General features: G+C 41.0%; 1 protein-coding gene across 3 annotated transcripts in view; it reads right to left on the bottom strand.

Moving 5' to 3' along the window:
• The window catches only part of RB1 (RB transcriptional corepressor 1), a 113606-nt gene extending 102269 nt beyond the window's left edge, over nucleotides 1–11337 (bottom strand). For 2 of the 3 annotated variants that reach the window (XM_062567004.1, XM_062567005.1), the window contains exons 1-2: nucleotides 10703–10786; nucleotides 1144–1256 (exon numbers count right to left, since the gene is read on the bottom strand). In XM_062567004.1, coding sequence (XP_062422988.1) covers nucleotides 1144–1187 — 44 coding nt within the window. In that variant the 5' untranslated portion in view covers nucleotides 1188–1256; nucleotides 10703–10786. Of the gene's footprint in view, nucleotides 1–1143; nucleotides 1257–10702; nucleotides 10821–11233 lie in introns of those variants that run through there. The other variant, XM_062567003.1, reaches the window with a different exon arrangement.
• Between the last annotated feature and the right edge of the window lie 5933 nt (nucleotides 11338–17270).

The raw sequence follows: 17270 nt of genomic DNA, 5'->3' as shown, positions 1-17270 counted from the left end.
CAGGACCTGACCACTGTTCTGTGAGACCACGTGAGGTAGAAGAGGCATGAAGTCTGATCGTAACTGATGACTTCAAGTAACATATTTTTCTGGTCCGAGTCTGGCATTATCAAGATGATGCGCCTTGTTCTGCCTTAGTCTCCTTTGCCCTCTCAGTACCACGTATGAAAAGAAAGCAAATCTGCATGTGACACTCTGCAGCAGGCTGTTTAGCCTCTGCTGTAATTTTTCCACGTATAATGCAGTCTACAGAAGTGAATTCCCCCATACTCCAAATTCCCTTGCACATTGGATTCCTTGGGTATTACAGAGACAAGGAAGGGATGCAATAGTTTGGTATGGTCTCATACAAAATGCCCAACTCCCACAAGTGTGCGCCACGGCTTCAGACATGACAACACCATAGCAATGCACTAAGCTGCTGACAAAGATGCCAGGCAATGATACGATGCTTTGCAACATCAGAAGACTCGACTCGCATGCCTGCAGTCCATGCAAGGTAGAGTTATTGAACAGATGGTACCAGAACTGTGTACCTTAGATGAACTTAAGCATACACCTATTATTGTTGCCACCTACATTTACATTAGAGAGATTTTTCTAGTAGTTTTCATTTCTCCATTGTGCAGTACGAACTTTGTGAATGTTAAAATACAACAGTAACAACCACCTAGCAAAAAGAATTTAAAGAGAGACAAAATATAGACTAGTTATGCTAGAAATGAGCCACATGCTAGTAAACTAAGGAGTAAGATTTTTTTTCAGCTCTTGATTTAGCATGAGCCTAATGCTAGCAAAAAGGTTTTGCAGGAAATCTTGATGTAGAGGAAGAACAGAAAACATTACGTGTAATTTATACCAAGTTAAATTGTGATTCTTGTTAAATCTCAAGTCTTCAGTTAACACAACACAGTAAGTCAATCAGTTAAAGTAAACTTAAAATATTATTGCTCCCTCAACTAAAATATAACAAGATTCCTAGTTTACTAAAATATTCAATTATAATCCCCACAAGTAATCTTCACTTTAAATCAACTAGTCTGATTCAAACAAAAATTCACACTGCTAAAAAAGAAAGTGCACTCTTTATAGCAATGCTGACTATTTAATTGTTAAAATCTCAAATCACACAGAAAAACTTACCTTATGCTTATACTCTTCAAAAGCTCTGTGAAAGTGAATGTCATTTCATCCAGGTCAATTGATGCAATAAAAATACAGACTCCCCATGTTTCCTTTTTCTTTTTGTCATAAGCCTTTTATAAAAAGAGAATTTTTTTTATTTATGTTGTATAATACAAGTAGATAGTATATACAGAACATTGAAATGTCAAAACTAAACTAGAAACAGTAAAACAAAAGACCCTCAAGTTAACATTCAGCTATGATATCCAATTATTTGATAAGTGAAAACTGTTAGAAGTTTTACAATGCAGATGAAAGGCCAAGCACTTTAATTCTTATTCCCACAGTGTGGGATCAATTTTACCTGTACACTTCAGCAGTAATGCTTTAAAGTAGAAACTTTGCTCCCACTGAAAGTTTATGCAAAGCAGAAGCCATGATTTTTTTATTAATGTTCATTAAAACTACATGAGAGTAAAGCTTTCAAAATAAGAGCTGTTTAAAGGAATTATGTAGTTGAGTCAGTGCTCTCATTAAGAACTACCTGAGGGGAGTCAAGATCTCTATCCCTATGCAGACCTCATCATTCAACTGATCTCGCATTGTTAAAATAAGAGTAAAATTTGACCATAACAAGATGCTGCAGATTAGGGAATCAGGAGGGATGAATTTGTTCTGAGAAAGAAGGTAGCCATCAGACAAAGAAACATAAAAGCATTAGAAGGAGAGCAAAGAAATAGTTGTGAACGTTCTTCTGTATCTAGATCTCAATTAGTTATCACAGCTGAACCACAGGGACATCTCTTTAGTAATGCGTGATAGTAACAAACACCTCCAGATGTTTTCCTAGCATACACGTACACTTAAGGTACCTGTCTGCAAGTTGTAACTGATCATTTTTCATCACAGAAAAGCAATACACTAAGAGATGTGCCACCTACGTGGAGTTCATGCCTAATGATTCACAAGCTAATCACTTGGAGATGGTCAGGATTCAATTGCAATTACAATTCCTTTCCACTAAAACATGCACTTGAACAGCAAATCTCTAGAAAGAGCAATCTTTTGCAGAGGCACCAAAAAAATTCCAAGTAAGGATTCCATAGGTTTTAGAAACAAAGCTATTCTGAAGACAGGACTGCGAGTGGTTGGAGCCCTGCACCATGCCTAGAACAGCTAGCTCATAAATATTCCTAGAACATTCTGCATCCTTGTTAATAAACACTCTGGTGATACCCTGGCCCACTGCCCCTCCTGAAAAGGAGCAGATTTTAAGTGCGTCTCTCAGTGGCTCTACCTAGTTCAGGTATGTACATCTTCTACCAAACACGTATCACAAAATAAAGATCCCCTAGGAACAAGTGAATCAGCATGCACGGAGTTCAGAAACGTACATAAATTCAATTCCCACTGGTCATTCTGCAAACTTAGGTAATGTCTACAGTGTTAACATAGAGCCAGGGAGAGAGTGAGCTGAAACACTGAACTCATGCTCTTCTGTGCTGCTTAATTACAGCCCACTCCCTGGCCTTTCTTCTTTCCCCCCTCTCCTTTTTTCCCTTTCCCAGTCATTCCATCTAGCTACTTCCCAGTCAATGCCTACAGAAAGCACAGGTCACTCCAGAAAGTGCTCTCAAAAGGCAATTAGATTGCACCACATCTGGCTCCCTCCATCTTGTGCTGTCTTCCCACACTATCCCCAAAGGCTCTGCATCCTCAAACACCCCTTCAGACCCTCGCCAGAGGCAACATATGTCCTCACTTTCACACTGGGGGGGGGAAGGCACTATTTTGGCAGGCTGCAATACAGCTCTTACGTTGTTTCTGCCACTTCAAACAGAATCCTCCCTCAAATAACAACTACATATTAACGTCACCAGAGCACCACACAGGACCCAGAGGAAAACTAAGACCAAGCGCTAACTGATACAGCTGTACTGCTAGTTTATTCTAGAGGGGGCTACAATATGAGTCAGCCCACAAAACTTGGTCTTTGAGGAAGGGATCAGTCTCCCGCCCTCTCATTCAGCGGGGCAGCCACCACTAATAGCTTGCTGTGCCCATAAACGACACATGGGCTATTTCACTAACATAAAACACTAGTCCATCAGGACCTGTCATGGAGACCTGTCTGTCTTCTCCTTTCATACTGAAACAATAACTTAAAAACTTCATCAACAGGGCTTCAAGACAACAAAGCTTTTACAATTGCTCTGCTCCCTTCTTGGGACTAGTGTTGATATACTAAAGATGAGTGGCTGGGCCCTTTTTCAAAGAACAAAAAGTTCCATTGTTTTTTGCAATGATTAATTAAGAGTTATGGTCTAGACTGGCGTGTTAAAACAATCACAAAATAGGGTGTTGAATATATAAAGCCACCTACAACAATGTAGCAACTGTCATTTACTTAACTTACTGTGTTCTGCCAATGCTCTTGTTTGAATTTTCCTACGCAACGTGGCATCTTCTACAGCAGAAAGTAATTCTGAAAGAACCCCATAACAGACTGAGGTACCTTTGATGATGCTTAAAGAAACCTATTTCAAATAGTTTTTTTTTTTTTTTTTTTGTGTGGTTGTTTATCAGAGACCCTCATCTTTTAGATGTTTTATGTACAAGCACGTACCACTAACAACCTAAATATGAGGCAGACAAAAATTTGTCCTTCAAGAGATTTTTACACAGTTCAAAAGCTTTGTTAAGAGATACGTTGCCACATCTGGACAGTTTCAACAACCTTCTGCTGATAGGTACAGCAAGCTACCAGTCGCACAAAGGAAATGTCTTTTAACATGGACTTTTTTTCCTGCAGTAACACGTCTGTGACTGTAAAAACATCTCAGAATGTCAAGACTAACTCATCAGCTACTAGGAAAAAGGATGACTACTCACTTATTGATGTCAACACTGCCACTGGAATTGACTGATCTTGTTTATTAAACAAATCCCCCTCACTTCATGCTCCTACACACTTAGACCATAACTTTCTTCTATAAACAATGTCCCAGAGGGCTGGAGAACTTGATGCTAACAAGGGAGTGTAATTTTTCTTAGTTTATTTTCTATCCAAGCAAACTCAACACAAGCTTAGGTCTACACCAGGAGGAAAAAAAATGCCTGAAGGTTATAGCAGAGGCCTGTTCAGTAAGAACAAGGTCTGTTTCTCTAAGAATGATCTTTAACCGCCTTATCAAATCTGCACCGTTCCAGAAAGCAGCCTCCGAGGCAGCCTTTCAATCCACTGGATCTGAACTATTGCAGTGAGTCAAAGTTCTAATATCGGATATCCCCATATGCACTGCTGATGTTGCAGGTTGTTATGGGCATCCCCTCAGCAAGAGAAAAAAATGCCAAGTGATTACTAGCCTAACAACAAAGTCCACAGAGACCAAGGTAAATTAATACATCATGAATTTTATCTAGCAGTAAAGAAAAGGTGAGCGGTAGCTAAGTGTGCCCTTCCTCTAAGGCCAACTGAGTGAGGGAGAAAAGGAAACAGTTAAGAACACTAGACTGGGCCTATTCCACCAGATACCACTGGTTAAAACACTCAAAAATAAAGATAGACTGCAGTTTCTCAGGTCTGTGCATAACTACACATACCTATGCATGAAGATTTTAATGAGGTTAATACATAAAATAAACATAGTGGGGTAGATGAAGAAGGGGAGAGAGAAAAAAGAATTGTTATGTCATATTCCTCAGTACTCTCCATGTCATAATCACAAAGTTTAAAGACATTTTTCAAGTCATTTCCTATACAAAAGTTTAAAGCTCACAGGAGAGCAAAACGCAGCAGCATCACTCAATTCAAGTATTTTGACAGTGTCATACCTTCAGGGCAGCCAATCCCATGACACAGATAAACAGTCTGCTTAGAATTCAAGTCAGACAATTCATCCCAAACAGACTTGAGGGCATGGGAGGAGATGCAACATTAATTTATTGCCAGAACCCATTTTTTAGAGCTTTCTGGCCGCAGTCTGATCTAAGATCTTGTTGAGTCAGCGGCACTACAGAAAATGGGAAAGATAACGACTCAACATTTCAATTCTTGGCTGTCTGTCAGTTCAGATAAGGTGATTTCCAGTTCATCATGAACTAAAACCTATCAATCCTTAACTCAAAGATTATTTAGCACCTACTATACTACATAGAATTTTTTTTTTAAATTGTAGGACTTTGAAGAACAAATGCCTTAACTCCTCACAGTACAGGACAGTTCAGTTTAGCTTTCTGAATCAATTTAGCTTTCTGTAGAACCAAAAAAAAAAAAAAAAAAAAAAAAAAAAAAACCAAAAAAAAAGCCTCTTAGTAACTTTTCCAAAAATATTATTTATTCCTCAATTCAAGAGTTACTAATACTATTTTACTTATTTTTAGCAGATCATCAAGCTTCCCTAAGTGTAGTGAAAACCTGCAGGAATCATAGGCTTAAAAGTTCATGAAATAAATTATTGCAAAACAGAATCTGTGCCTCTTTTTTCCAAGTGTTCTTGCAAGGCACTAAAAACACCAGTAGAAATAACTTTGCTACCAGAATCTCCAGTGCTAAACCAGATATAAGGAGACAATAACTGAAAATTTCAGCTCTAGCTTGCAAGTTAATAGATTTATTACTCTGTCAACATTGATAACATTTTTAATGATAGCTTACAACAGTGATCCAGTAATAGAAACTTAAAATGTTGTTGCACAGAAGATCAAGAGAAACGTAGAGAAATAAACCTATAGAAGAAATTTTCTAAAAAAGCAGAAAGTGAAAAATTTACCTACTAGCTACATAGAAATTCTGTGTAAAGACAGATCCTCTGTTTTTTTTTAAATAATGACAGTTTCACATTTTCTATTGAACATTTTTTGTAATGGAAATTATTAATAATTAGCAGATTAAGTAAAATTCAAATATAATACTAGCTGAAAGAAATGGCAATCAGTGGAAGTCATTGAACTTACAAAAACAGTTGTGATACAAAAATTTCCCATTATGCTTTTCTTGTATGTAGCTAGATTGGAAGGGACATCAATGTTTTCCAAGATAGGCAGAAGACAAATAAAAGAGAAACTGCATGCTGCAGAACTATACTTTTAAAGCGCAACGGATCTGGTGATAAGGCATTGAATAGCACCAGCAAGAGGTCACAGTGATGACTTAAGCTTGCTTCAGGACTTTCAGAAGCTGTTTTTTTTTTTTTTTTGTCTTGTTTAAACTAGAGTAAATGCATATTCATCTTTTTGTTGCCTAATAGCTGCTCACTTTGTATTCAGAACTTTATCAGTTCCTACAAGACCTGTAATTCTGCCCATGCAGCCAAAGTTCCAGTGGATTCAGGTTTGGCTGCAGTTACATAAATAAGAGATAAAGCTCTTTTCAGAAAAGACGTTTTATTAGCTCATGCGTGTTTACTGTTTTTGCAAAAGCAAGAAGCCTCTGCACATCTTTTAATGTGAAAAGCAGGTGGCTTACTAAATAAAGTGTTTGTTCTTTTTCGTAAAGAACTACAAAGGAACTGATTTATCTTAAATGTGAAAGTTTATAGGTTTGGAACACTGGACCTACTGATCACCAATTTGTGTGTCTGCATAAAGCAACTTGCTATATTTAAGAACTTTTTATTTCTTTGCTCTATTTAAGTTGCAGTTTGTCTTTTTAACGTTTTATCACTAAGAACGTAGTACAATCCTCACATGAGTCAGGTGCTCTACAATACCCACATGCTAGCCCAAGTCACCAGTTGGACAGGATGTCAAAAATTGAGTAACATGAACCATCAGAAGCAAGGGAAAATGACAAGCACCTTCAGATGCTAGAAATTTTCTGAAAAAGAAAAGGCAGTAATACATTCTTATGCTCATGGGGCAGAGGACAACCACCACTGACTGGAATTATAACACAGAAATAGACTGGCTACTTAGGAAAAAAATCATGGTGATGGAAATTTAAACTAGAAAGAACTAAATTGAGGATACTGCAGATCTTTCATGATTTTTTTTTAATAGTAAGCTAGACAGACACCTGGCAAAAATGGCTTAGGAATTCATGAGTCGGAAGAGCTGAGCACTAGCAGAAAAAACACAGTAGATCATATTTTTCAAGTAGTGTGATAAAGAGAAAAAAAAATGAAGCCCCTTGTCTAGACACCACATGCTGTGGCAACATGAGCTGCTGAGATTGAAGCACACCAGACCCTATGCATCCAGGGCTTTTCCAGATTCCAGTTTCTATCAGTTTCATAAACTACTTCCATTTTCTTTGCAGAAGTTTGGTTCCAATTTTGTCAACATACAGTCTGTTCCTTATATTGGTTCTTTCCAATACATTAAGCAATAATTCACTTCAGTTTCTTTTATCTGCTTATATACTTGATATGCTAATTCAGATTGTCATTTTGCTGTTCTTTGCCCCAAAAAACAGTATCAGAACACAATTAATGTCCTGAACTTTTTGCTAATAGCATAAATATTGGTTTGAGAACCTCTCCTACATTTTCTTACACCAGCAGTCACACATTGCTTAAAGTACATTAGTAATTTCACTAAATCTGTTTATTCCATCTAGAGTTTACAGGCACTGTTGATTCAGAACACACATTTCAGGACAGTTAAAAAAAATTAGAATGCAAGTGTCCCCATATGGTCAACATAAGCAGGCAAAAGAGCCAGTTTTCTGGCTTTCAACAACTATCAGTGTATGAGAGTTTTGAAGTTAAGATAGAAAAAAAATAAAAAAGAAACAACTCTAAAACAAGTACTTTCTTACCTAAGTAGTTTGGTTTACTAACCAAGTAAAATGACAGAAGGAAAAAGGTCTCAATATGACATTAATGCAAAGGTTCTGATTTATATACACAATTTCATGTTTACAATAAAGTTGTACTGATGTTCACCAGATACAAAAATGATTTAAAGGTAAAACATCCATCTGGTCACACACATCAGATATCTTCTTTCATACCATACGTCAACAATGCTGCTGCAGTACTGCATTTCTGGAGCCAGTATTTTGGATTTTGTCTCAGAGGTTTTTGGTTATGATTTTTTTTTGGTAGAACAAGTGTAATTAAACTGTTCGTCACAGAAGAAAGCTTTAATATTCTCCAACTGAGGAGGAAAATGCTGTCATACTTAACAAATAGCTGTAATGTTTTGAACAATTTCTCTCTGTAGATTTTACTTTCCAAACTAAGTCAGTCTTATTTTCCAGAAATACAGTGCAACTACCTCTCTTTCTGTAACAAGCTCTGAAACCTTTCTCCTCCTACACACCTTTCATAAGGGTTCAGCTGTCCATTTTAAGGATTCAAGGGCCAGCTCTGGTAGGGTCCAGCTGCATAACCTTGGCTCAAATTGCTGAGGAAACTGATAAGCTGTGATAGAGCTGTAAGAAAATCTATAGCACGCAGCCATGCAAGATAAGAAAGGTAAAATTAGAGAAGCAGGATCAGGAGTAGCTCAAGGACTCAAAAGGAAGAACACAAACATGGGAAAGTGTAGTATCTTAACAGAGAAAAAAGTGAATCAGATGGTTCTGGTGGCGTCAGTGGATGGTGGCACTGAGGATTCATTCTGAAGAGCAGGAACCCTTCTCTTCCCAACTGATGCCTGCCTGACCAGCAAAGACTCTGAAAGTCTTTAAAATCACTAATTAATCACTCAGTAATGATGTATCAGGTGTTCAGGGATGCTCAGGTCTTCATGCTCTGTAAACAGACTGAGAATCATGGTCATGATCTGACAGCTCTACTCCATTGATGAATGGTCTGATGATTTAACCTTCCTAAAGTCAAACCAGCTATGAAAGGAAACACGAGTGTTCTGGCAGGCATTTGTCTTGATTTGTGTCCTGCTATTTCACTTTTCACTTCAGAACAGAAAGCAGCTATGTAAGCAACTTCTCCTATTCCATTTCAGAATTAAACAGGTTAGCACTGAACAGCTGGTGCTTGCAGGGCAAACGCTAGGACAGCCCCTTAAGCACATTATCTTCTCCCCAGAGGAGAAAGGAGCGAGTCGTTTAGGCAACCTCCTCCAGAGTCCTCACAACCTGAATCAGAAAGCCAGTATGTCACACTGAGAGGCCCTGCCCCTCAGTCAACTGACAACAGCTTGACTTAGAAAAAGCAGCAGCTATCAGGCTTCACACTCAAATAAAGCCTGCAATTGATCTTAGCTTGAAGTAGCAACTCCAGCACCTGCCAGGTTCCCAGAGGAGATGTATGCTTGCCAGTTTCCTCATTCTGACACCTTGCTGATATGTCAGAAAGTTTTTGAAGACAGTGTCAGGATAAGGCCACCATATAATGCAGACCTTTTCCTACACATAGCTCTTAAGCTAGGCCTCGATTGTACATTAATTACAAGACAATATTAGTCAAATGTCTTAATAAAGGTCTAGTCATTGCTCTGTTCTGAATCCTAAATGAGATCTTCAGATACCAAAGGGGAGTGTTTCAAATACTCTGTGTTGTATCTAGTCACCTCCAGGTAGTGAGCAGCAAGTGAAATTTGCACAGTGAAAACTGTCTTGGTTTTTTCATTGAATAGGACTAACTACTCCTGTTTCAGTTCACAGAGAAGCTTGACTATGCTTTGGAATAAATGTTCCTTGAGGATACCCAGAGCCAGAAACTCTATTTTTTACTGTAAGAGTTGTGCATATTCTTTCCCTAACACCATTACTGTACTGTGTCGTAAAACTCACAACTACATTAAATGCTAGTATACTATATTGTGGTTAAAACCACAGGTAATAAGATATTACTAGCAACAGCAAAACTGTGGCAGGTCAGTTCAAGCTGCAGAAGAACAAGCAGAAGTCACAACAAATACTCGGATGCTAGTCCAAACTAGACCTCATACTGGGGCTAACAGCTAGTCTCGGTATTTTAAATCTAATTCAGGTCTATATAAAGAAACTTCAGTCGTGATTTAATTGTACTATAGCTGTTGTCCAAGTTAACCTGTTCAGCCAGCGATAATACACTAAGCAAAGAAATGAAGGGAGAATATAACGTTTACGCATGCCCAGTAACCGATTTTGAATGAAAATACCTCAGTCATAACTACATACAGATTAACATTAGCTTGTAGTGTGGAAAAAAAGTAGTTTAACATACAAATGTCTCTTGATCTGTAATATTTTTGTCCAGTCTTTCTGCAACCTCATTAAGGTGAGTGGATGGAAAAAAATGCACAGATGACCTGTACAAAACTGACTCAGATATAACTGAAATAACTTGTGGTTTGAAGAATTAATTGATCGTATAGCACTGTTTTCTACTGTCATTTATTGTTAGTGTGAAAGAACTCACAAGTCTATAGCTTTATTATATTAACAAAAAGGCAAAAGTATATAAACCACTTTATATGGACATGTACACAGTAACATCTGACTTCAGTAGAGCTGCATTTGACAAAAAAAAAAAAAGAGAAAGAAAAAAGAGAAAGAAAAAAGTGACATTGCACCAGCCTCAGCTGCAAGTCACTTGGTCTCCAGTCAAGGAAAGCTACAGTTCAGTATTTGAACTCAGATATTAGACAGTTACTACAACATATGTTACAGATACCAGGTACTCACTAGGGATCCATCTGCAGATGACAAGCTCTGGTATGTCTTCCAAGCTTTCTCTTTCACATTGTTTGATACTTTCAGGACATCACAGAGTACAAGAAAATCAGTTTCTCCAATTTCAAGCCTAAGAAAAAGGGGGAATCATTACCAGTCTCCTGGCGCAGCACACCGATTTAGGCAACTACACGCCTAACAGGGGTTAGGAAACATTGAAAGGGAGCGACTTGACGCATCGCCCTCCGGCAAGGCCATTCCGCTCTGCACGCCACGGAGGAAGACAAACGCCCGCCGCGGCAGGCACACCGCGGCCGCGCAGCAGGCGCCGGGCGGGCGCAGCGGCCGCGCGAACCGCTTGCCGCAAGTCTGCCTTTCCCCTCTCCCCCCGCGCCGCGGAGGCGCCCCGCGGAGCAGGCGGGCAGGGAGGCGGCGTCACGCGCGGCGCCAGCCCCCGCCAGCGGCCCAGCCCCAGCCCCAGCTCCGCCGCCGCCGCCGCGCGTCCCCCCGCCCTCCCCGCGGCAGGTGCCCGGCGGCGCTTACCGGGGGGCGGCGGGCGGCGGCGGCGTGCCGCTGGAGCCGCTCTCCGGGCTGTCCCGCTGGCTCCTGGCGGCGGCGCCGCCCCTGCGGGGGGGCTTGGGCGGCATGGCGGCGGCGGCGGCGGCGCCGCGCGCGGGCGGCCGTTGGGCGCCGCCGTTCAACCGCCCGCCGACGACAACGGCAACGACCGAGCGCGCGCGCCGGCTCCGCTCCGCGCAGCCGCCCCTCAAACCGCGGCAAAATCGCGTCACCGCCAGCCGCCCGCCGTCACTTCCGGACCGGCGGCGGCGGCCGCCGCGCTCCCCCCGCTGCGGGGCGGCGGCGGGGCGCGCCTCCCGAACGCGCACCGGCTCGGGCGCCTCTCGGAACCCGGAAGGAGAAGCCGCCCGCGCGGGCCGCCTAGCCAATGAGCGCGCCCCCTTCCGCACGCTGGCCAATAGGAGCTGCCCTCGCTGCGTGCGTCCCGGCAGCTGGAGCGAGGGCGGCCCCGTGAGGGCGGGGCGCGGCGCGGCCCTGTGAGGCGGCGGCAGCGGCGGCCGAGGTGCGGCGGCAGCCGGCCTCCACCCCTGCTCCGTACCGAGAGACCCGCCCCGCTCCCCCCCCCCGAGTTTTTTTTCCCTGCGATTGCAGTTTAACATCTCCCTCTTTTTTTCCCTGCAGTTAGGTTTGGTTTAAACCAACCACCACCACCTTTGGTTCAGGGATGCGGGAGGACACCCCGGTGTCGGCCGTCACACGGCGGCGGGTAGAAGGCAGATCTCAACTTAGCGCGTTTCCTCTCAGGCTTCTGGCACGGCAGCTGGTTGGGGGAAAAAAAATGAAAAAAAGCAAAGTCTTGGAGTACACAGGCATGGAAGGGCTCTTAAACCGCTTGCTTTGCAGATGGATGCAGGCACATTCAGGTCCACAAGTTCAACAGCAATCCCACTAACAATACATGAACACTACCCACAAATGATAGACCACCACCAGCATTTTAAGATCATAGGTTTTATTGATTTGTTTGGGCTTTTTCTTTACTAGTTTTTCATTTAAAAATAGCAGAACAGGCCCTTTTTCTGGTTCATATTAGAATTAAATAAATCGCAGTAAAATGAACACAGAAGTGGGATTTCTGAGGCAAATCAAGGTACCTAAACCTCAAATGAAATATTGAATGTGTAGACTGCAATAGGACATTCCTTAATATAATTCCAGTAAAACTGTAACTTTACTCTTCATATTTAAGGGCTTTCCTGTAATCAGATGCAGTCAAAGGTTCAGAGTCTAGGACTACATGTCATCTACAGCTGGAAACTTGCAGGTAATGAGGCAGATCTGCTGGCTCAGAAAAGTAAACTAAACCTCTATGCCACAGGCAAGTCTCTTGCCCTTCCGTCATGACCGGCTTTATCAGCACAAAAGAACAAAGCAACCCAAAACTTGGTCACAGCCAGCAGAGACTCTCCCAGCCGTCAGCAAGAAGAAAACACACCCTGCTGGGTAGCTTCCTTCACAGCTGCTTTGACATGTTTTATAGCCAAGCCCTGCATCATCCAAGCAACAAGCAAAGAATTTTTGTTGCTCTGAGAACCCCTAGTGTGTTACTGCTTGGGGAACGTCATACTCAATATTAAGAGTCAACAACCAATGTCAGCATAAATACTAATTTTCTAAAATTGATAGTTTTTCAAACTCCCTCTTGAATCAAGTTTTATGCATTGTCTTCTCAAGTGATGATCTCAGGACTCTCCATAAGCAAGAATAACCCAAAATATCTTGTAGGTGCTTCAATTTGCACCTTAGGAGAACAGGTGAACGAGGAAAGCAGCAGATAAATCAAGCTATAGTAACCTCTATCCCATCCCAGAGCCTCAGCTGAACTAGCTTTGTGTCTAAACTGCAATAAGAAGATCTAATACATATATGTATGTACCTCCTAAGAAAGGCATGTGCATATGTAAAATTACATGTAAGTTGCTTCTTTTCTTCTTCCATTATTAGATACATCAATTTGATAGTTTTAACCTTGTATTTTAAATCATTTTATTTTAAATGGAGCCTTTGGGCTTTTGAATAAAATAACAAAGGAAGGAAAAAAGCAGCTCTTTTGGTGAGGAAAAAGAAGTTAAAAGACTTCAAGGTCAAACACAGCAGTAATATAATTTCTCATCTGGCCTGACAACATCTTTGTTCTGAACATCTTGCTAAAACAGCTTTTAAAGAGTAGGTCATAGACAGATGGAAGTCTGAAACATAGCCCAGTCAGGCAGTCCTGATTCATTGTTTCCAGCTGCTAAACAATCTCAAGTAATTTTATCATCTTAATTTTTTTTTTACTTAAAAACTGTTGCTATAGTTTCACTGTAATTGCCAGTGGGAATGAAAATCACGTGTTCGTTAGAAGCAAAACTAAACCTTTTTATTTTGACCCCTAATGCTCAAACTTCTTTAGCTGCAACTTCTTTAGTTTTCACAAGTCATGTTTCCCTCTACCAGAAATATTTCATTTTTTATTTCATCTTACTTCATAGTCTACCAGGACTAGATGCGTGTTTCTGCATTAGTACAGACAGACCTCCAAAACATAAGCTAGAGTTCTGATAAAGTCATCTCTTCCAGAGATACATGAAAAAAAAATGTATTTCTAATAAAATGACCAGACTGCGATCTTCTGGATATTGGTGCTAGTATCAATTAGTGACAGAATTTTTGCTTGAATAATGCTTATATACTTAGGCTATAAAATTCACAGATTATGAAAATGCTTTTAAAGAATTATCCTAGACAGAAACAATGACAAATTAGAGGAAGAGAATGATCGTGTTTGCATTACCTGTTGATAGTGTCTTTTCTTCTTTCTCCCATAGGAGACCAAAGGGACTTTTGTGCAGATCACAATCAGAAAAACGAATTTCTCAGTGCTGTGTGTGTTCTCTGCTCACTGCCCCCATGCAGCTTGCTGTTCTTTCCAGGAATGGTACCTTAGCCATATTAAATTACCCTTGGTATCTGAGAAGGCTTCAGCTTGAATTGTAGCTCTGTTTAGTATTTCTGGTCCCAGTAACAGCATGGGGCTCCACAGCACCCACTTACACTTAGCCAGGGCACTCTGCACCCCCCTCATTTTCCCCCCAAGTCTTCCACATTCAGCAGCAACCTCAGGGGGTACAACCTATAGCAATCTACCAACCTGAATCCCACTGCATTTCCCCTCCTGTAAGAGGCAGGTTTACCAGGGCAGGTGACAAGGGGGGCTGTGGCCATCTCCATCAGCCATTTTGGTGGAGACCTCACATCCCTCCACACCACTGCCAGCCCAGCTCAACCCAGGCCTCTCACACTTACCAGCACATCCTTCCCCTGGTAACACTACCTTGCAGCTGCACTGGCCTCAGCTCTACCTTGCAAGCCTGAAATGGTTTGCAGGTGTGATGAGGTGAAACCAGCTCAGCTCCCAGGCTGCTCTAGCCCCTTTTTGGTGAGCAGGTGGTATATACACCCTCTCACAGTAATAATGATGTTGTGTGGCCAAACTGCTATTTTAGGAGACAGTAGCAAGGCTAAAGAGAAAAATCTAAACAAATCTTTGGGACTGAGAGGATGCTTGCTTACACCACACCCAGAGTAGCTCTTAATATCATTGTCTTATACACAAAGACTAAATTCAAATTATAAAGGATATAAATGATTTCTTAAATTAAAATGTCTATGCTGATGTAAAACCCATAGGGACCATGATAAACCTCAGCGCATTTACATCTAAATGGAGAGGCATTTGTTGGACGTTGCCTTCTATGCCGTTCAAAGCCTCTAAGTATATACACATTATAAATAAAATATATAAATAAATAAAACATTTTCACTCCCTGTTTATACATTCATCTGTGGCTTGCTCTTCCCAGAGTGTTACTTAGTGCACTGCTGGCATCTCAGATACTACAGTAATGATTCTAAGACAAGAATCTGTACCAATAAACTGTTTAACTGAATTGTTGGAGGGCTGCTCCAAGTAAGCCTAGACACTTACACGGTGCATTAAACACCACTGCCTCAGAGATTTGAAAGTATTGCTCTTAGGTGGAGCAACTTATATGCATACGTACATACATACAAATATAAATGCTGATATGCAAACCTCACAAGCCAGGCCATTCCAGAGATACCTCTGTCTCTCTCCATTTCAGATGAGTTTGCAGAGGTTTTGTACTGATCAAAGGATTTTGACTTGAGTGTGACTTTTTTCTTTTTACTCAGATAATTCTATGTATCTACTTATAATAACACATAGCTATTTATAACTATAACTTTTCTGTAACTGAAAACAGATATTTGAGTCAAGTCTATTTTACAGATTTCTTTTAGCACTAAGAACAAGGGTACTAAAAAGTAAAATCTCTGACTAATGTAATTTATCAAAAGAAGCCCTAGTGCAAGTGCAATTACAGCAGAAATGCTAATTGTTCCTGGTATAGCTTTCCTTGCTTGGAGGAGGTTTCATGATGTTAATATATAACATGCCCTTGCACCCATAGCAGCATCGCACTACATGTGTTGCTGGTACGGCATGTCAGTCCTTACACAGGTTAAGTGTTTCCAACCCCACATGTATTCTACCCTTGAGGTGCAGAAGGAAGGAGCCCAGGCATCCTGGGCTCCCCCGAGAGCGTGGTTCACTTTGATCACTACTCTCAATTGGTAATTAAATAGAAATGAAGGTCAAGCAAACAAACCAGCCACAGCCCTATTGTTGTCTGCAGCTACGAGGCAGCACTAATAACCCTGTTCCGAGAACTCCCTTCCCTTCCCGCTCTGTCCCTGATTTGGCTTCCTCTCTCCTCCAAAGAAAGCAGCCTCAGTTGGAGGGAACACCCTGTCCTGCTCTGCATGGTCTCAGCAGCAAGGTGGTTTCTCATGCCACCTCTTCTGAGGTTTCCTAAACCCACAAGAAGCATTGTACTAGAAATAGTACCCTGGAATCAAATTAATTTCAACTGATAATCTAAAAATCAATTACGTTACCAACCATAGATCACAGTCAACAGACAGAGGCATTTCTCTGAATTAAATCTACTTATGATCTCATCTTTTTCCTCTTTGTTAAGAGTGGCCCTAAGATAATTAAGTGCTTTACTAAGGCATTGCAGTTAAATGCCTTAATTAGGTAAAAACATTTTACCTGTGTATAACATTTCAGCAGAACTTTTAGCATAACAGCTCTATAAACTGTTTTATGCTGTTTTTTTTTCCCAGAATAGTAAAATACCCTCCCACTAGAACAAACTATGCCAGTAAGAGTACAGCTCTGGTAATATTTCTGCACCATAGGCTTCTACTAACACAGCCATGTCAGACATACCACCACCCTGTGAGCTGGGTGGGAGGAGGTGACAGACGCATACACCCAGCCCACCAGAAGAAAACACTGCTCTTAGCTATGCACACACAGAAACCACCGCTGGCTTCTACAGTACTGACTCAGCTGGAAATAATCTTCAAACAACTAAATCTAGCCCCTACTTTTTGCCTCTGCACGTGCAACACACCTGTGCTCATTGCTTCAGATAACCCCATCACTTCCCATTGCACCACCTAACCAGACTCCCATTTTCTGTCAGTCAGGCCTTTAATTTCTTTTTTTTTCATGCTGAAACTTGCCCCTTGGCTCTTTGTAAAGCTGCAAAACTTTAACTACAGAATGAGGGAAGACCTGTAACTTTTAGCTTGCTTTGCAAGCCCAGATTGTACATGTTGACTGGTGACAATAACCTTCCCCAGGTAAAGACCTATTGAACGTCAGAGGCTGTTTGGCACACATTAGAGAGCAGCACAGCCTTCTCCACCAACTAAACACAGTGACATATGATAGTGATGCTTGATTTTGCTATTGCGATGACAAGGTATGTTCTAGGATTAGGATTCATTTCCTTTTTTAAAAAGGAGTTTTCAAAATATTTGCACAGGTAATTGTCAAAAAAGGTCATCTTTACACTATCCCTTTTCTGGGATCTATTAGGTTGCAGTTTTCTGAAATAGAGCTATATTTGCTTATTATACTCTT

This window comes from Rhea pennata, chromosome 1, assembly GCF_028389875.1.
Source record: "Rhea pennata isolate bPtePen1 chromosome 1, bPtePen1.pri, whole genome shotgun sequence".
Lineage (NCBI taxonomy): Eukaryota > Metazoa > Chordata > Aves > Rheiformes > Rheidae > Rhea > Rhea pennata.
Note: the sequence above shows the minus strand (reverse complement) of the source record. Positions and strands in the feature narration are given on the sequence as shown.